Here is a 21,378-nt window from a genome sequence, read left to right on the forward strand (position 1 = left end):
AAGTGATAAATTTGCACTTCTAAAATACAGTGAAACCCAAACTTACTGCCTCATAGTTAAAGGTCTTCTTCCTGAAAGCCTTAAAGATTCTTTACTATAACTAGAACTTCATGGAGTATTCTACCTAGGAGTCTGCCTAGGTACACTGATGGAGTAGCAGGAATAGGCACTTAATTATTGCTCAGTTTATTTGAAGAGTTAGGATACTGATTTCTTTAGCTTTTTGTAGGATGTCACTTGACTCTTTCCCCCCTTATTAACGGGAGTATTACTGAACTGTAGCAAAATGAGAACAGCAGAAGGATCTATTTTCTCGTTAAAAGGAGTTTGGCAGCTTTTACTTTATCTAAAGATAAATTCTGCTTTTAAAAACCAACCCAAACCCCCAAAATCTATCCCTCCTGCTTTATGTAGGAAGTTTTTTTCCTGACTATATTAATTCTTCAAATAAATGCAATTGTTAAGGTCTAACTTTGCCAAACACTGAACTTCTCTGAAGTGTTCACTGAAATTTGTACCTGTTTAAGTCATGACAAATACATTTCTAGATGATAGAGAAGATGCCACCTGTTTGAAATAAATTTCCCAATGCATAACTATGTTATTGAAGCAAACAATTTTAAGACCTAAAATCCTTTCTACTACCATAATTCACTTTTTTTCAAAATATATCTCAAAAGCCAGGCTTAGTAGTTCTTTTATGTATGGGTTTGAAGCATTATCCTTGTTCCTTGCTCAAGCTTCTTTGAAATGTTCATATAACAAAGTTCTGGTATGTTCACTTACAGCCCAGTTAATTAGAGAGTTATTCTGCAAAGGGGTAGAGTAAAAAGATGAATGTGATTTTAATAAAGGCAAAAGAGAATGCCAAAGAGAAAGTGGAAGGAATGAGTAAAGAAAAGAGAAATAAAGACAGAGCCTTTGGCTTGGCCACGTCTTCAAGTAATCCTTGGATGTATTTGCATGGTGGGTCTTGCAGTCAGACACAGGTTTATTCTAGATGCAATTTTTAAGTGTCTGTATATGATCCTTCTATTAAATGGAAGTTGCATAGCAGTACTAAGCCTGCAGAAAATACAGCTGAGGATTAATCTAAATTGGTTGTACTTTTTAAAATGTTCCAGACAGTTTTATTTTAAGCTTTTAAAATCAGTGTATTTCTCAGAGCTAATTTTGTGATAAATAATAAGCTTTAAGCCAACAATCTCCAAAACTATTCCTTCCTTCCCAATATAATACTCCCAAAACTTAAATGTGCCCTAAACATTTTCAAAGAATGTTGTTTCTTTGCTAGAATATGGATAGCTGTCTCTATAACTGATATGATCTGTGCAGATGGATACTTTACTGTGTAATGAGTGTACTTAAAGTAACACAGGTAATTTTGCCCTCCAAGCAGACATGCTCCTGCTGTGCTGGCCCACAAAGAGATGCAGTCACATTGAGATTAAATAAATTTTCTGCTATGTCAAATTTTTATCATAGTTTGAAAACTAGTTTAAAAAGTCATTTGTAAAATGAATGCAAATCAAATGAAACACTTCTCTAGTATCATTAGCCAGTATTGTAAGTCATTGAATTTACATAACAGATTTCTTAGTCCATCTTTGGAATGGGTATACACACTCCTATTGAGACACTGGGGGAATGTAGGAACGATGATTATAGATCATCACTGGCTGCATTTAGTGCATTATTGCCTCTTTTGGTAGTTAAACTTGCAGATACATGGTTCATGCTTTTTTCAGGCTATTAAAAAGTGCAGCATGGAAACCAAAGTTACGGTAACAATAATCAATAATGTAATCTGAATTAAATGTACATACTCTATTAACATGTATCAAAGAATATTATATTTATATATCAAAATAAACAGTGGTAGAAATTAATAACTGTGAATTCTTGTTTTCCATTTCAGGTCAAGAGATGGAGAACTGAATTTCAGTTTCCATATGCAAAAATAATATAATGTGAATACTTGCATTATTCTGTCTTATCTTGATTAAAATAGTGGTTTAAAATCTGTGTATAAAAAACCATGAGTGATTTATAATTCCCTGTATATATTGTGTCTGTGTTTTTAAGACATTTCAAGTCTTCAGGTATTATCTGAGATAACCATTTCTTGCTAAATCTGACAGGATTCATGTTCTCTTTCAGGAGACACTCATAGATTGGTGCGATGAAAAGGAACTTAATTTGATTTTAACAACTGGAGGAACAGGGTTTGCACCACGAGATGTCACTCCAGAGGTGAGATAGTCCTGGAACAGAAAAATCTGCCCTTTGGTGTAGAAATGCATGAGTCTGGAGGAGGGGGGTGATTTTTTTATTTGCTCTGTAACTTTGCAGTATCTGTGGACCGGTCAAGTGATACACAACTTGGAAGCAGAAAAAATAATAGAAAATATAGCACAAGAGAATTCTCTGACCTTGGGTTCTCACCCAAAATGATTTTCAAACTAAAATGTGGTATAGTATAATGGTTTTCCAGTCCCCTTACAAAACAAAATTCTAATGGCTTTTAGGCATAGTTTTCCTTAGCACTGCAGTACAACAGTGCTAAGCAAAATCTTGTGTGGCTTTTGTTGTGTCTTGTACAAGGAAAAGTGGGATAAGTGAGATCCTTTAATTCTCCCTTGCAGAATACTGCATTGACAACTACTGCATTATAGGTAAGAGTGTGAGGCAGATAGTAAGGGGAAAAATTCTATGCAAAGGTTCTATGGATCTGCTTGGCAAAAAAATCTAAGCAGGCACAGAGGTGGAGGTAACCTGCACCAGTAAATGTTGCTCAGGAAATTTGCTTACATTCCACTTATATGGAGCTAAAGTTGGGGGGGTGGGGGGGGGAAGTGGTGTAAGAAACTTAACCTAATGACCTCATGGCCATGAGTTGTCATTTGAAATGACTGTGTGATTGTTGTTGAAATATTTTGGTATTTATGGTTCCAAATTAGATTAATATGAACTTTTAAAATCACATACGTTATTTGGTTTGATTATGTACACTAAAGGGCAGAATTAAGATTGAGTGAGTTGTGTTTATTTGCGTAATTTAACATAACTAGATTTCTCTTAAGTACTCATGTAAGTTTTCAATTGCTTAGACCCTCAAGTTGATTTGAGTTCTTTATAGCATATCTACAATGCTTTTTTACTTACAAATGTGTCCTGTCACATGATGCAGTTCAAATTTTTTTTCCATTACAAATTAAAAACATTTTTAAATTTATTGTAAAACATCTGTGTAACTAAAGAAACATGTAAACAAAATGCTCCTGTTCATTACTTCTGATGGGTTTAGATTATATACTAGAAACCTTGAGTAACTAAAACCTGGGGGTTTTCTGTGTATCAGGAAACAGGAACAATGTTAAGATGAACACACTGTGGTATCTAGTGAAACTGATTTTGTAGATTATTCATTGTGCCACCACTTCACTGTGCTATTACAAAGCCACCACAACTGAAAAGTGAGTTGGTTAAATTTGTCTCTTGCTTGCAAACTAACGTAAAGCTTTCGAAGGTCGCGTTACCAGGACTGTGTAGAAGGAGGGATGAATTTCTGCTTCAGTTTTCCTTTGTGCAGGGTCAAGCCTAGGCAGCAGTGCCAGATAAAGCATTGCAGCCAGTGCTAAAAATTAGCTACAGATTCTCAAGCAGCATTTGGGACAAGAAATAAACAAATGAGAACTTTGCACATAAGCACCTAGTATTTTCTTTACACTGCATTGCTGTAACTCAAACTAGTTAAGACAGGCAGGGATGATTTTATTCATCAGTTTTGTTGAGTAAGGCATTTTGAAAGTTATCTGAGTTGTTAATGTTTCTCTATATAATAAAAACACATTGATATAAAACTCATTAATAACTTGTACTGAAGAAAAACTGCATGTGTTTTAAACATAATAGATATGCAAGACTTGGACTGATCATAACGGAAACAAGTGTTCTGAATGTCAAATTATTCCCATATTTAAAAAGAACTTTTATAGGAGAGTATTTACTCGCTTTTCACTTAGTTAAGTTGGATTAACTTGAATCACAGTGGAGATATTGAATCACAGGTGTATTACAAAGCGGCAATGACAAGTGTTCCTATGGTAGGATTTATTACATCATTCATTCAAACAAATGTTTTTATGGGAAGAAAATCAGTTTGCCAGTAAGTGTCATACCAAAAACATACTAAGAAGCCTAAGTTTTGTCCCCATATTTTATGTCTTTTGGGTCAATAGAAAATCAATTCAAAATGGAAAATTCATTATGTCAACACGAAATGTGCAATAACAAGCCTTTAGGAAAACTTGCATTGATGTAGGAAGTGGTTTTCATCTCTTCTGTGTATGGTGTTGGTTCAGCATGCTCTCATCACTGAGCTGATAATGAAAGAATGTGATCATGGCATTGTGCTATTGAGATATCATCTTTAAGATGTGATTTTAAAACTTTTTAAGAGTTGAATCTGATAATGGAAAATGTTTTAGTATTTTTCCTTAGAATAGAGACAATAGTCAGTTGAGTCATATTTCTGCTGGTAGGTTTCTGTCCTGCTTCTCCTTAATTCTCCTGTACTTTGGATTAGAAAGCACATTTCTCTGCTTTCTTTCCTACTATAGATAAATAGTTGCTATTGAACATACACAATAAAGGGAGCTATCAAGAATAGTTGCAACCCAAAGACTTAATGTTAATTGAATTTTGTAATTATTGATAAAACTGGAATTAAGTGCCTAGCATAATGTAGCTAAAAATGGCTTCTTGCTACCTCAGAAATATGTAATTAAGAACCCCAAAAAATTAGTAGTTTTCCCACTCACTTTGCCTCTTGAACGCTGTATCAGAACCATTCCAGGTTATTGCAGTTGTTTCAATGATGTGTAATGACATTTTTTCTTGTAACAGAATAGAAGATTTTAGGAATATTTGCAGTATCTGATTTTCCTTGCCTGTTTCTGATTTCTAAATTTATAGCCTTGGTCTAGTCAGTGGGTGGAGAGAAACTTTTGAATTTGTTCCTACGATTCACATTTTGAGAGGCAAGGCCAGTTTAATTTAGCAGTGTGAATATCCTTCACTTTCTTGACTACACAACTAGAAGTGATGAAGTGCATGTGGATATTTAAAAAACCAAATTCACTCAATGGATGGCTGAATTTGAAAGTAACCATGTTATAGATGTTATTAGTGAATGCTGGAATTCTTAATTGTTATGGCAGTTGGTGGTAGTTTGCATTTGTACTAAAGCTGAAGTGCAAGCTTAATTTTGTAGATACAACCACATTTTTTTTTGCAATGTAATTTCGCATATAATTTATGGGGATAGTCTTTAAATCTCTGCTGGAGTTGCTCATACAGTCTGCTTGTTGATTTAAGAAGTGTTTGTTGCTGGGTAGAGATCCAAGTATGGCCCAAGTTAATTTATTTAGGGAACTTTTGTTTTATATTTACAGATGGAAACATTTATTTCTTGGAACTACAATACTTCAGTGGTAGTTTTTACAGAATGTTGATAACAATATACATTAACTTCTGTGAAAAAAATTAAGTAGTGTTGCAGCATTTTTATCAATACTAGGAATCCTTCTGAGATAGAAATGTGTTTTCTCTGTTGCTGTTGCTCAGTACAGAAGGGAAAGAAAAAATCTCATGTATAGAGGTGCTCTGCTCAATTTTCTATCATCTGTCTTCTCTACTTTTACATTTATTCTTTTGCAAAATTGTACATCCAAAAAATTCACTTGTCTGTCTCCTAACAGAGTCTTCTAGCTGTTTTCTTATCCTTTGTCTCTGGTATGATTCTGTGCGAGTCTTCTTTGCCCAGCTATGAGATTAATTTTATGTACTTAGATAATAGCAGTAGAAATCAAGGTATGGTCCTCAACTGATGATAGACATTCTTGAACTGTCTCACAATGTGTATTCACAAGTAGTTCATCCACACTGCAGATAATTTTGAGTCCTAAAAATTTAAGATAATACTTTATAAAAAAAATAGAAGAGCTGTTTTCTGGCATGTAACACCAGACAGATGTTTCCTTGAAGTCTTCCTACTTTTTGAGTGTTTTGGAAAATATATGAATGCTTCTTTTGGTTCTTGCTGTTTATATTCTTCAATATTTATGGACTGATTTAAAATGTATTTAGGCACATACTTGTTTTCATTTAGCCTGAAAATGTATGCATATTTATTTATTCTTCCACCAGAGTTCTCTAGTCCATGAAAAGAAATCATTGTTCTCTGGAAATCTCTTCTATTTGTCAATGTTTCTGAAAAATCATGCTCAGAATGAACAAAATACCCCAAACATACCACACAGAAGCCATGTTTGGAGAGAAAAAAGTCTCACTTCTTCTGTAATATGTCTTTTTATATTCAGTTCAAAATTGCACCAGCATTTTTATAATTATTGCCAAATGCAAATTTTCTTCAAATTCCATTTTACTTCCACAGACTGTTTTAATATCTGTGTCCTTCCATTTCTCTGTCTCAAGTAATGTTGGAAACCCTCTTGATCTCTATTGTTTTTAGTTTTCATGTGTTTTGTCTGTTTGCTTGCACTTTAATTCTGTTAATGAAATAAGATGCTTATGACACAATAAGGATATGTCGTGTTATAGCCATACTCTCACAGCAACACATTGCATCAAAGTAACCCAAATCCACTGAGACTTAAACTTTTCAAATAACAATTTCCATTTAATAGGCAGCAACTTAAACTAGAAATAATGTGGTTTTGTCCTCCCTGGTTCAAATAGTGCCTTTCCAGAGCAGCAGGATTTCTAGTATTGTTTGTTGTGTATATAGAAGTACTTCTGTTCTTCCTCAGCAATATTTTAGTGTTGTCACTGGACCAAAGGAAAATAATTTCCTTTTTACAAACTGTCACTTCAGAATGGCTCCATAGTGAGGAGCAATGAAGCCTTCATCTCACATGGGACATAAGTAATTTTGTGGTAGGAATAATATGAAATTACAGCCTCTAATAGCCCAAGCTATTATTTCAGTTTTTCACTCTTCAGTATTCCAGGTACCCTCCAATTTAATAGCCTATTTAAGCATACATTTTTGTAGCCTCTTTTAAAACTGTAGCTTTCCATATCTCTTAATGGAGGTCTTGCTCTGAGTAAAGTTTGATTTCTGTGTTAACCTATTGTATAATGATATGTGCTATGTGTGGATGACATCTGACCCTGTAACATGCCATTAGACTTTTTGAGGCCTTCATATTTCTTAGAAAATTGTTTCCAACCCAGCTTGCTCCTAAAGGGCCGGAATTACAAAACTTTGTCACGTGCATCTAAGCAACAAATGTGCTTCAATGGAACAGATTGCTCTGTGACAGTCTTCTTCCAAATTCTGTGCTACTCTGTTAGAAGTTTATCAGCAACTCTGTAACCATTCCCTTTTCTCGTAGTTCTCCGGGCAGTTCCTAGCTTATATGATTAGGTCTTTATCTGGTCTGCTTTAATTTTTCAATAAAATTTATTATTTGATATGCCATATTTGGTGTCATAAAATCCAACCATATTTATGTGCCTCTTGAGAAGGCCTGTTATTATAGCAGAATTGATATGTTTGTTGCAGAACACTTTTCATTACACATCTATTACCAGTTTCTTTGAGAAGCAGCAGTATACAAATTATTTGCACCACACAGCACAGTCACAGTCAGTTTACACAAGTACCTGTGTCTTGAGAAATTCCACTCTGATTTAGCTGACTTCCAAAGGGCTAAAAAGTGCCTTTCTCTTCTCTTGTTTGAGTTTCTCAGGGAAACTTGGTAGCACACCATCATCACTGAAGGGCTCAGTTGTGCTGTCATCAACTGCAGTCACTGCATGAAAACACCTGAAAGCTGTTTGGACACCTGTAGTAAGAACTGTGAGGGGGAAGAAAGGCAGATCCCATTTCAGCTCCATTTACTCAACTATCAGAGGTTACTCAAAAAAATAAGACCATAAAACAAACAATACAGACAGTACTTGTCTGTATATGGGATTTATGTGTCTAAAATGCAAAGCTGCATTTTTTTTCTGACATTCCCTTTTAAAAAGTTTCAACTGTCACAGTGGATATAAAAAATAGTCAAAAAACTATGATGGCAAGGAGAGATGCTTTCTGTGACAGTTACACAATTCAGTCTGTTTAGTTTATCATAAAGAACACTGAGAAATAACTTTATTTTTACCTGTACTTTCTTTGGCAAATAATGTATGGTACTAAAGGCTTTGTAAGGTAGCAAAGACTTTCTTTACCTACTAAAGAGAATTGTAAAAATAGCTGGTGATAGAAAGCTTGAGCCAAAAAAATCTAATAAAATCATCATAATGAAAGGTTTTGTGTGTTTGGGTTGGTTTGTTTGTTTAAGAGATTATTCACACAAGCGAATTCCCTAAAGAGCTGTATTCTTCGTTTTAATTCTGTCAGATCAAAAGTGTTGGCTAGTGGGAGAAATATCTTATAAAAGCAAGTTATCTTATACTCCTTGCAGAAATCATGGATGATGTTAAGTGAATTATCCTACATTTACAGCCTTATGTTCTGTATGTGTTAGATGAGAAGATAGTTTGAATCAAATGGATCCTGAATTAATAATTAAACTATTTTATATCCTGAATTCAAAAGGATTACATTAATTGCTTCAGTCTCTTTTTTGAAAATGCAAAACCCTGATACTATTGGTGGCAAATGCTGGGGCAAATATCTTCCTAATTACTTAACTAACGTGTTAACCTTCTGTGTAAAGTTGTCTGACCATCATATCATAAAGGTAATGCTAATAGAATTCCTGTTAAGCCTTTGGATATTTTTGCTTATTTGAGGATCAGCTTTCATTTGCTTTTCTTTTGCTGTCCTTAATACTCTTGAATAGCAAATAGAAACTGTGTTTTCTGACTTCCAAACATGTACGAAATATTTGCAAGCTCTGCTGAAGAGTAAAACAGCAGTAAGGAATTTGAATGTTTCATAAAATGAGAAGCAAAACCACAGTAATGAGCCAGGCAATCTCACATTTTTTTTTAATTTTTGAATTAAAGATTTTTTTTTTCCAATGTAATTTAGGAATGGCAGTTGGAAGAAGGCTGGCATGTCCTAAGAGTAAACAAATGGTTCCTGTGTGAGTGAGCCCAGTACTTCCAAAAGTACACCCAGATGAACAATATGATAATGGTGTGCTTTTTTAAGGGGGTAAAGAGAAGGGTTTTCCTCCTCTTGGTTTTACTGATGCCTTTTAGCTGTGTTTTCACTGTAGAGCCCACAGCTCATGTAGACATTTCTCTGTTAGTTTAAATAAACTGGCTTGTCTCCTATTAGTAGTGTAGCCACAACAGTGAATGTATCTTGCAGTCCTTTCTGTAACTGGGGAAGAAAAATAGGCCTGCCATAGAACTTCTGCATAATAAAATTTTCAATTTGGAACTTTTGGAATTTTTTTTTTCCTCTTAGGCATTTCTAAAAATAGTTTCCATTAAAGCATCACTTTGGAGAAGATAATAGGAAACTGAACAAAATTAAACATCAAGTTAAAGCAAAATAGTCTTGAAAACATTGTCAGGCCTGTAATTACACGATTTTTGCCCTTACTGTGTAATTTTTTTCTGGTCATGGTCTATTACAAAGAGTTTAGTAAAAGCTTAATACAGGGAAATATGAACAATATGATAATGGTGTGCTTTTTTAAGGGGGTAAAGAGAAGGGTTTTCCTCCTCTTGGTTTTACTGATGCCTTTTAGCTGTGTTTTCACTGTAGAGCCCACAGCTCATGTAGACATTTCTCTGTTAGTTTAAATAAACTGGCTTGTCTCCTATTAGTAGTGTAGCCACAACAGTGAATGTATCTTGCAGTCCTTTCTGTAACTGGGGAAGAAAAATAGGCCTGCCATAGAACTTCTGCATAATAAAATTTTCAATTTGGAACTTTTGGAATTTTTTTTTTCCTCTTAGGCATTTCTAAAAATAGTTTCCATTAAAGCATCACTTTGGAGAAGATAATAGGAAACTGAACAAAATTAAACATCAAGTTAAAGCAAAATAGTCTTGAAAACATTGTCAGGCCTGTAATTACACGATTTTTGCCCTTACTGTGTAATTTTTTTCTGGTCATGGTCTATTACAAAGAGTTTAGTAAAAGCTTAATACAGGGAAAATTAACAAAAAAATAATATAGACATGTTAGGAAGACTTCTCTGTGAAGGCAGCTTAAAGACGTGATAACTAGAGGGATATCCAAATACTAGTTTGGATTTAAAATGTATGAAAAATTGAGTGAGTTAGTCCTTTTGACATTAGCACACCAGAATAGCAAAATGACTCACTATTAAAATAGTTGATCATTAAAACTAATACTTATTAAAGAATAGAGAATTTCTCATTTACTTCTTCCCTGCTGTTTAGGAGCTTTTCCAGCAACTAAGTGGAAAGAAACTAGGAGAGTCTTGGAAAGCAGCTGGCTTCAGGAGTTATTCTTAGGATTATAACTAGTCCTTCTCTTGCTTTTGCTAATTGCTACCACATGGAGCAGTGAAGCTTTAGCAAAATGTTGACTCAGTGTAAGTACCAAAATAGAAAACCAAAATGACTATTGTCACGCTTAGGCATGAAAGTCTTACCAGTTACGGACAAGAAAATAATTACTTTTTAACTGTTATTTAGACTATATTTTAGTTTCTTGTCCCTTCATGCATATATTCTTTTTCCACTTATTTTGTCATTGAATACCTAAATTAGTAGTGAGGTGCGTAACCTACCAGTTTTTATTGTTGACATTTAAACTGTCACTGAATTTTAAAAGTCCGTATTTTCCTCCACAAATAAGCATTTTCTTATGGTATGCTGAGATCAGTTTGTCATAGTTCATTTTCATTAAGCTTGAAAAATCTCCCTTCAGTGAGAAGGTGATAGCAATTTTGTTCTTGATGCGGTGCAGCTAATTGTAGTTCCTGCTGGCCACAAAATCACGGGATTTTGTAAAGTTGCCACTGTGGGACCTTAAGTACCTTGTGCTCTAATATCTCTGGTTCAGCCAGTATTTGCAGTTCCTGGCTGGTTTGTGCCATTACTAATCACATGATAGAAATCCCTTGGTCTTCTTTGCCTAAATATTTTGCCATTTTGTTCTAAGTCCAAATAGTAGTGTTCAATACAGGAAAGTTTGGGTATGGAAGGAATTCCTATTCTACGACACAAATTTCTAAATTCGAAATTCTATTAACCTCTGTTATTCTTGTGCCTTGCTCTGCTAGAAGAAGGATGAGTGGCTGATACCCAGGGATCAGTATAGATGAAGTTCCATCAGCTTAGCCTATCACTACTGTATTCTTTAAAAACTTTGTTGCGTATGAGTGCATGGCAAGTCCATACAGATTCTCTGTGACCTTTTCAAATCCTAATTCAGCAAGGGCACAGCAAAGCTAATGATTCCTTTATATTATCTAAGGTGCTCTACAGTTTGCAGAAGAGGGAAGAGTTGGCTTCTTGTTTCGTATTACTGCATTGTCAAAGTGGAATGTAGGTTTTCAGTGTTGACAATAAGAAGTTAATGTGCAGGTAGATAAATGCATACACAATGTAGACTTCTAAGTAGACAGAAATAGTGAAATTTGATTCTTGGTTGATTCTTTTCGTTTCTAGCTAGATACTGAATAAGAAGTCTCATTACTTAAATGACAGATGATAAATCACTGAACTTTATTAGTGCTGGTATTTTCTCAGTTCTTACATTTCAGAGTTCATTGCATGTTTCTGAAATAAAGCAGCAGCTAAGATTTCTGAAACAGTTTAATTTGTTTAAAAAAGCAACCATGTTAAATAGCAGAATGCTTAAGTTAAAGGGAAGAGGATATTCAAGGTAACAGAAAGGTGCTGATAAGTTTGATACTTAGAAGAGGGTTACCCCACAAGATTCATAAGACTAATTCTTTTCATGAGAGTGTGGGTGTGTCTAAGCCAAATTCAAACACCAACCTACACTAATAATGAGTAACAGTTAATGATGATTTCCGTTTATCTCACAAATGGCCGCAGTGGCTAATGGGTACTCCTGTTCAACTTCACAAGCCATTTTGCAGTGGATATGGGAATGAGCTCACAAGACCAGCCCCTTTCCCCTCTTATACTAGAGGTGCTAGAGGTAAGTGTGGTTTTGGGAAACAAGGGTGGGAGGTCATGAGATGGAAGTGATGTGGGCTTCTTAAATTTTTCACAAACCTCAATAAAGGCATGTATCTGGGGATGGGCAAAGATTCAGTTGAATTCTTATTTTTTGCCCAAAGAGATTACCCAGTCCTAAACTGACATGCTTTCCTTGAACTGGGAGTCAGAAATCCCTTTTCTCTTCTGTTTTTCTGCTGCAGAAATTCCCAACATTCCCATTATGTGGGCTCCAGAGAGGGGTAAGCAACATCTTCAATCCCACCCAATCATTTCCAAACTAATTCTTTGCTAGTATTTTTTTGCTTTTTTAATCATCATCAGAAACAGTTTTTAGACACATTTTTCCCATTTGTTTGATTTTCTTGTGGATTCTCATATTTTTGTTTTATAGGAAGGTCCCATGGCCTCCCCAAGTGCTAGGGTCAGACTCATTTGCTGTTTCCATTTGTGTGCTATTCTCCTGTGGATTTTCATGGTTCAGTCTGATCAAATTATATTACCAAAGGGTGAGCATCTAGATTCTTGGGACTGTTTCACTCATGGTATCCTAAGTTGTTGAAAAAGCACTGCAGCAGCTGCTACCCTGTCAGTTGTTTAGCAGGCTTATGTTTTGTTCTTGCTGACAGTTGCATCTGATTATTAGTGGGCTTTGGTCTTTTTCTGCCTTGTCGGTCTGGGGACTGCCTGACATTCACTACTGTCTTATATTCTCTCTACCTGCTGGCTGTGTGGCGTTGTCCTCCTGAAATCTTGGCCCTTTGCCTGACTGTCTGGCATTGCCTCTTGACCAGCTAAATGCTTGACAGTGACTACCTACTGTCCTGTCCATCTGTTGCCCGGCATGTATCGCCTCCTTATTGTCCTTTCAATGGAATTGTACATGGGCATTGGCCTCCGGCTGCCCTGTCTCCTGCTCCAAGTGCCTGGCATTGCCTTTCTGCTGAGTGCATCTGCTGACTTTGTGGAATTGCTCTTCTGCTGCTTGGCACACCTGCTGACTGTTTGGTACTGCTTTAGCAACTTGCTGAATGTTTGGCATTTTCCTCATGCCTTTTCACCTGATCCTTGAATATAGTGTCCCTTTGCTGCTCTTGGAGTCTGCTTACTCACTGATACTTGCTCTTTTGCCATTCTGTCCACTTGCTTTTATGCCTGGCATTTCTATCATATCGTCCTACCCATCTGCCTAGATTTTATTTCTAAATATGCACCAGTCTGAAAAGATTAAGAAGAATTGTAAGGAATGGGGGAAACTACTGTCTGGCTCCTTCATGGTCTGATTCAGTTTAACATACCAGCCAAAAACTGATCTCAGTACCAACATTCAGCTTTTTCATAGAACTACTCAAAACCCTTTCCCATGTTATGAAAAAAGAAATCAAACCCAAACCAAACTGAATTGTATTTAGTCTTTGCTTCCATCACTTTATTCAATAGGTGTATTACTACAGTAATACTGTATTAAGCATTAAATTCGATTGTAATTAAATACTACAACCCTAATATTACCTAAGGTATCTCAGAATCTGTGGAAGGTAGGTAAGAACAGGAGGGAAAAACAGTCTGTTGCTCAGCCTCAGAAAGATTAAGGTTTGACTGTAGAGCTGTGTTCATTAAACACAGTTGGTCAAAGAAGCTAAATAAGAAATTTTACAGGTCTCTTTATTTAAAACAGAGGGTTGCAGCTAATCTAAATAAACCTTTGGATCAGTACAGTGTTGCCAAACTGAAGTGTGTCCTAATTGCTGCTTCCTACTCTTTCTGTACTGGGAGAATGGTCAATTGCCAGTTTACAGAACCTTTTGTGACTCTCACTGATTAAGAACAAGGACTTGACTACATCCATAAGGTCCATAGTAAGAGAATAAATCATTGTCACATCTTAGAATAAGAAGCAGGATTTCCTGCCTCTTCTTTTAGTTCAACTCGTTTGACCTCTTTTCCTAGCTCTGCCACAGTTTTTAGCTTATTATCACTGTTTGTGGGTTTAACTGTGTTTTTGAATCCAGTGCCAACTAGGAACCAGAGAAAATATTCTGTCATAATGGATCCTATCATCATTTCTTAATAAATTCTTATGATACTTAAATAAATTGTATTTAATGTTCTTTTAACCTTAGCTTTTAAATCTCTTCAGATATATTATTACTGCTTTTGCTATCTTCAGAGGTACCTTAAATATGTGAAATTATGTCTAAGCATAGAGGCAGGGCAGCATCCCTTGAGTCAGTAGCAGCTTTCACCAGTGTGGGACCTGCTGTGGAATCCGAGAAAGACGCTGTGAGAGAGCACCTTGTTCCCATGTCCCCAACACCAGCTTGCTGCTGTGGAGGATGGCTCCCAGGACAGTTGACACTGTTCAGAGGAAGAGCTAGTAGGACCCTTCTCCCAGTTTTCACATTAACATCTAGAAACCAGTTAACTCGTATTTTGCTCCAAGGAGCTGGAGGATGTGAAGTCCACCTTTATTTTACTCCTTTACCATCTCCTAGGCTCTCCTGTCCTCTCTCTTCTCAGCCTTTCCAACCCTCCCTTGCTTTTCCAAGCATATTTTTTTCACAACTTCATGAACTCTTAAAGATGGTAGGCTGTCAGTCTCTCACTTCCCACCAGCTTCATGTTGTTGAAGGGTGTGGTGACATGAACAGGTCTCAGTAGCAAATCTCTTTCTCCAAGCTTTAATTCCCAGTGTTACTTTGATGCTTCCCTAGGCAGTTGTTTGAGAAGTATAGCAGGGGCTGGAAGGGAGGAGGAATATTCACTCTAGCACTGCGGGGCTGCAGGGTACTGCTAGAACTCACTCCTCATCCCAAGAAACACAAGTAATTTGTTCATGTGTCATTTTAGTTATTTTTAATATAGCTTTTTATTTAATTAATATTACCTCAAAATTTTTGAGGGATTTTTTCAAATAATATTCAAATGACAGAAATTTTAAATGCAGAAAAGCAGCAGGAGCTGGAGAAAAATAAACACTAAGCTTTTTCTTGGACTTACGGAATTTTCTTGGCTGAAAATTATGCCTACCACAGAACTGATGCAGTGCTGTCTTAGGCAGCTTCACTGTAGCATATCAAGCTAAATCAGTTTTCCACGTGAAGTGGTCAAGTTATGGTACAAATATTTAAATTAGTTTAAAAATAATCTGTGGTAAATTTAAAGAATAATTTTTAGGTTTTTTCTTATAAATGAGTCAACATTTGGTTAAAGAAATAATGAAAAATTTGCACACAAAGCCCTGGGAGTAACATCTTCTCTATCAAATCCCTGTAACAGTGATATACAACATTATTTTATCTTTTTTTTTTTTTTTTTTTTAATAGGGGTTTTGGGGAGGTTTTCTAAATCTTTTGTTCTTGTTATTTTCGGGAGGGGTCGGGGTAGGGTTTGAATGTATTCTTTAGTCTATCCTGTGCTAATTTTCAACTAAAGAGTAGCTTTTGAAACAGTCATGAACAGTTACAAGCCTTTTCAGCTCATAGAGTTTCCCTTTCCAGAATAACTAAATTTCCTGTTATCAGCCCAGTTATATCTCAGTTTTATTCCTCGTTAGACTCTTTTCCCTCCTTATTATCTCATATACAAAACCCCTGTTACAGTTCTCAAAGTCATTTCCTGAGCTACAGTATCTAAATCCTACAAATTATTTGTCAGGCCAGGGAGTGTTTGTTGTATATTCTCTTTACTTCAATGCAATTTTTAAATTTCCATTTATTTTTTTACAGTTCACTTTCTTTATTCTTCTCTGTTTTCTAAAGGTATCCTTTCTGTTGATAGCAGCATTGCAACCTCTAAGCAACTAATTTCTTCAGTTGTTTCTGAAAAGAAAACAAATTCCTAATCAATACAGGTCTTTTGAACTCAAAAAGAAAGAGACTTATTTTTCTGATTATTTTTCTGATTATTTTTCTACCTTGGGATTTCCTGGTATTTCACTGCCCTGATCCATTTAATCACTGCTTCCACTTTCAGTTGAAGTTTTCTATTTTTTTAAGAATAATGTGTCTGACAGTGACTCATGTCAAGCTGGAATTCAGATTTTATTATGTCCGTATGTTGCTTCTGGATTCAGATTGAAAAATGCATTTGGTTAATTTTAGACAAGAATGCCTTAAATGATACATGTGCTAAAGAACATACATGCCTTTTGGTTCATGCTTGTCATCATTGACAAAGGCTTTTGCTTTTACAACTCACATAACAATTTGCTGAATAATAGTAAGTTCCAGTGTCTCTCTACTGTTACCTCTTAACTTAGTTGGCCAATGGCTTTTTTTGGAAAAATGAGGAGATGATGTTGCATTACAAGTATAGAAATTTGACAGAAGATCAATCCCTTGCTTCCCAGCTGTTCCCCAGAGATCAGAGGGTCTGGGTACAGTCAGCTTACTCTCTGTCTGCGACCAGTTTGACACTTTAAGTCTGGTCACATTCACTAAGAACTTTCATGAGCACAGATTCGCAAATAGTGTAGTTCATGAAAATAATATGTTACACATTCTTGTTAGATTGACTATAATAAATACACTAGATCTACAAAATGTAAGTGCAGAGCACTATGTACAACTCTTCCCAGGTATGGTCCAAGACAGGCAGAGGCTCAAATCTTACAGAGGCATCCCAGCTTTGGGGAGAGAGGGAGGAGCAAGCTTGTTGACTTGTCTGCAGCATGGGGTCTTATTCTCAACCTCTGCTAAAGAGTATTTTAAATGCCAAATTTATACTTTTGGGAGAAGTGGAGATGAGATTGTAGTCAAATATCCAGTTGCTGCCTTTATAAATGTTGGGGGGGCAGCCATTTGTATATGAAGGAAGGATTTCGCACCCCTAGCAGCAGGCCATCATGCTCACACTAATCCCTTTATCACACATCTCACAGCATCTCCCTTGGCTTTAGGCCTTATTCCCACAGATGGATGTGCAAAGTAATGAATCAGTGACTGTTGCAGAATTGTTCCCTCCTGTACATTTTGCTGCTGTTCTACCCAGACAAGTTTTAGATTCAGCCTTGAGAAGAGAAGGCTCCAGGTAGGCCCTATTGCAGTCTTTCAGTACTTAAAGGGGGTCTGTAAAAAGTGGGACCAAACTTTTTAGCAGGGCCTGATATGATAGGGCAAGGGGAAATGATTTTAAGCTGAAGGAGGGTCAATTTAGATATTAGGAAGAAATTCCTTATTGTGAGGGTGGTGAGGCACTAGCACAGATTGCACAGAGGAGCTATGGATGCCCCATCCCTGAAAGTGTTCAAAGTCAGGTTTGATGGGGCTCTGAACAACTTGATCTAGTTGAAGATATCCTTGCTTATTGCAGGGGGCAGTTGGACTTAAATGGCTTTTAAAAGGTCTCTCCCAACCCCAACTATTCTATGACTTCCTGGAGCTTCTTCCACTTCATTTGGGAGTTTGATGAAGTCAGATTTATGTAATTGTTTGGAAATTTTATGTGAGACTGCACTTAAGCTTTTGTTTGATTCGGCCTTCACTGCTCTTATGGAACGTCATAGCAACAGTCATCAATCTTTTTCACCTTCATTTTTGCTTTCAAGAAATATTTGTACACCTTTAGACTTTTTTCTTGTAACCTTTTGCAGACAGACTGAGTAGTAAATAAGCTTTATTTTGTGTACTGTTGCAATCACGTGCATCACTCATTCAAGTGAGATCATCATCACATTCAAGCGGCAGATTTTGCAGATTTCAAAGCTGAATGAAACCTACTCATTGCACCTTCAATTTTGGCTGAATTTTTGGTCTACAACTCCCTCTTTAAGAGTGAAAAATTATTGAGTTATTGCCACTTCCTACTAGGAGCTGACCTGTTCTTCATTTGAAACCAAATAATGCTTAGGTATCCAATGGTATACAGAATTAATCCATGAACAACAAGGCTTGACGCTATGGTGTCTTTCAAACTCTTGCAATTCATCCATATTTTACTGATTTCTGCTGGTCAGCATTGGGCATTCCTGGAAGAACAGAGAAGGGCACAAAGTTCTTTTAGATGTGTTTATCTCCTAGGGGTTTTGTTTCCTGCAGAATCTTAATGAGAAGCTGCTGTTAAATCATGATCATTCTTTGCAGACAAGAGAGAGTAGTTTTCTTTTGACTTTAAGGTTAACAAAAATGGATTTTCCACTCTAGCTAGAACTGTGGGATTTTTTCAATAGCTTTTACACTGTTTAGACAGTCTAATATTTTCCCCAGAAATATTTTGTGTCTTTGTTTATTTTCATTGTTATCTTTTGTTTTAAAAAAAGGATTATTATTTAAGATGTAATTTGTTTAATCAGATGCAAAGTATTGGGCAGCTAACCATAGGTGCATTTGATTTCTGTGTTATTCTGAATTGTGGTCTTTCATCACCCATATAATTTATATAGGAATACAGCTGTCTGAGTTTTTACTTAAGTTAGTCTGCCTAGAGGTATGATGTTTGTAGTTGCTGTACACTTAGTGTGAGCAAATTTGCTGTGGTAGTGAGATGCTGTGAAGGTTCTCACCCCCCACATGTCCTCCCCAGATGGGGGAGAAAGTCCTTGCCAGGAATAAGAGATGAACGGGTCTTTTGGAACTTCTCGGTTTTCAGGTTGTTTATTATATCTTATCAGCAATTTACATGCTGGCAACATAGCATGAAGCAGAGCAAATACCAAAAGGCAAATGCAGGAAAACTCAAGGCTTTTTAAAGGTAAACTAACCAATGGTCACTAAAAGTGTACATTATTTTTACTCTTCTACCAATGCCTAAGGAACTATCCTTTCACGTGGCCCTGTACTGCAGCTAACCAATCTAACTGTTTTCTAACCAATCATTCTGTACTACCCATACTGCAGAAAATGGAGTAGGTGAAGAAGGAAGAAACCTGAAAAACTACAAGGGATCCTCCATCTTGCCTTCATCTCTACTTACTATACTAACAAACCTAAAAGCTCTAAATTTTTCACTCTGTAACAAACTAAATATTATACTACCACCTAACTCACACTCTTGTAGATTCTCATTCATCCCAGAGCCTTGGCAGCTTTCTCCATGGATAAAGGTCAAAAACAGTGTTTTCCAGGGGGGATGGGTCTTTCAGATGAGGCAGAGAAACACTCCCTGCACTTTGGGTTCCAACAAGATGCTTAGCATTCAGCGCAAGTGTCCTGTGTACATTTTGAGTACAGAGCAAGAACTAAATGTGATTTGTGCCTATCTAAGAATCTCTTCTGCCATGTCATTTCTTAAAAGCTACTGCCTTTCCTCAGTGATCCAGTCACACACTGCTAGTGTAAAAATCAGTTTGCTGATTTGAAAAAACAGTTTGGACACAGAGGGAATTTTATTAAAAAGCAAGAAGATCTTTCTGCACAACATGGTCTGCTGCTTCAAGCGCAGCAGAAGTGTATATGAGGGGAGATGCTTATATATCTATCTTGCTGTATCTATATTAAAGAAAAGGTGTGTATAAGAACCCTGAGGGTTTCCAAATTGAACTGTGTGGCTGGGAGGTAAACTGTCAGAATTTGTCTATACTGTGCAAAGTCGTATTAATGTGAAAGCATTGCTCTGTCACAGCTGAGTAGTGTCAATAAATTATTCTACCGGTTTTACCTAGTGCATGAAAGATATTTCAACATCTTCTAAAACTGAAAGAAACTGGTGTTTTGGAAGCATACATAGTAAACATCTTAAAAACAGTGTTACAGAGAGAATATAGTCTATACTGGTTTTTTATATATGTATTGCTCACTATTACTGTAAAATACTGTAAGTCATTAATTAAAAGTAAAATAAAATTCCAGAGTAAAAGGTAAACTTGATATGTTTAATATTCCTCACTCAGAATAGATCAGGAATTCTACTGTCTTCCATTTCAGTGCTCTGTGCTACATCAGTGTCAACAAAATACTTCCCATCTTCTCTTTGAGAAACCTTTTCATTCAGTTGTTTGAATCTTGGAGGTAAAAAATGTGATTTGTGCCAGAAGTTAAATAGTCCTATATAGGGAATCATTTGACAGAATACACAGTAGGTCACTTTGGATTTTAAAGTCTGTTCACTTGTTCAGTTATAATGAAAGTGTCATTTGTGCATACCAAAACTGACAACTGTTCAGACTATGAAAACATGAATTGCATCACTGGATGTCACAAAAAAATCATTTCTATGAATTTTTAGGTTATGGAAAATGTACTTTAAAGCTACTGTTATTAGAGATGCTTTATCATTTAATTGGGGAGTAAAGATACTGTGTAAGAGAATCTTAAGAGAAAGTATTTTTTGGTAGTTCTCCTGTTGCTATGGTGTATCCTTGAAAAATTATCACTCATTAGTCCACCCTTTGTAATGCAGAAGTGTATCTTGGGAAGGGTCGTTTTTTATTAAATCTTCAACATTGATGATTTGAGATCTGAAACTGTTTAGAGGAGCTATTGCACCTGTGGAAGAATTTGACTGAAGTTTCAGAAGTGCAAATATTTCCTATTTTTTATGAGACAGTGCTCCCTAGTTGTTACTCCGTTAGTTAAAGCTCATCACATTGTCAGTTCAGTCATATAGAATTCTTATTGACGTAGTGCAGATACCCATGCTTATTTCTCTCATTTCTACTTCATGAGTCTGTGATTTTCAGAGAACAAAATTTTTTACTTCTCATGTTTTGTTCCTTTTCTTCAAATTTTAGAGAATTATTTAAAGGTTGGGCTGGATTTCGTAGATTTTTACATTTTATATTAATAGAAAGCAGTTTGAAATAAGTGAGGGAGAACTTAAAAGAATAGTAGTTATTAACAGATAAAATTTTAACAGTGTTTTTGTAATAGCAGAGTGGTGGTGTATTTACCAGTATTTACTTGTATTTACAAGTTCATTGTAACCTCCCTACCATTGCAAATACTCTGCCTTTTAACACTGGCTTAACACACACCTTTAGACAGCTGTAATGTACTGCATCTAGTGGGCTGTGTCCAACTTTGTAGAGCCTAAGTGCATTCCTTGTAGTGCAGAAAAGCATTTAGTGTCTTGTTTGCTTAGCAGCTACTAAAAATGATTGTTCTAGTGGGTTTGTGACAATGTATGGGGGTAGGCAGTATCATAAAATTAAGATCAGTTTTTATGGCATAAATATTTTATATACATTTAAGATCATAAAACTTCGTTTAGCAATCAGGGATAAAAAGATATTATTACCACAATATCTATTAGAAGTGATATTTAGAAAATGTACATGACTGGGTG

The 21,378-nt window shown here is 35.9% G+C and overlaps 1 protein-coding gene across 23 annotated transcripts in view; it reads left to right on the top strand.

Annotated features, from left to right (window-relative positions):
* GPHN (gephyrin) overlaps positions 1-21,378 on the top strand; it is a 289,830-nt gene that overhangs the window by 151,838 nt on the left and 116,614 nt on the right. For 17 of the 23 annotated variants that reach the window (XM_032111557.1, XM_032111560.1, XM_032111562.1 and 14 more), the window contains 2 exons: positions 2,161-2,253; positions 12,360-12,398. In XM_032111557.1, coding sequence (XP_031967448.1) covers positions 2,161-2,253; positions 12,360-12,398 — 132 coding nt within the window. The remainder of the gene's footprint in view (positions 1-2,160; positions 2,254-12,359; positions 12,399-21,378) is intronic. The other 6 variants (XM_032111559.1, XM_032111580.1, XM_032111570.1 and 3 more) reach the window with 1 other exon arrangement.

This window comes from Corvus moneduloides, chromosome 6 (assembly GCF_009650955.1).
Source record: "Corvus moneduloides isolate bCorMon1 chromosome 6, bCorMon1.pri, whole genome shotgun sequence".
Taxonomy (NCBI): domain Eukaryota; kingdom Metazoa; phylum Chordata; class Aves; order Passeriformes; family Corvidae; genus Corvus; species Corvus moneduloides.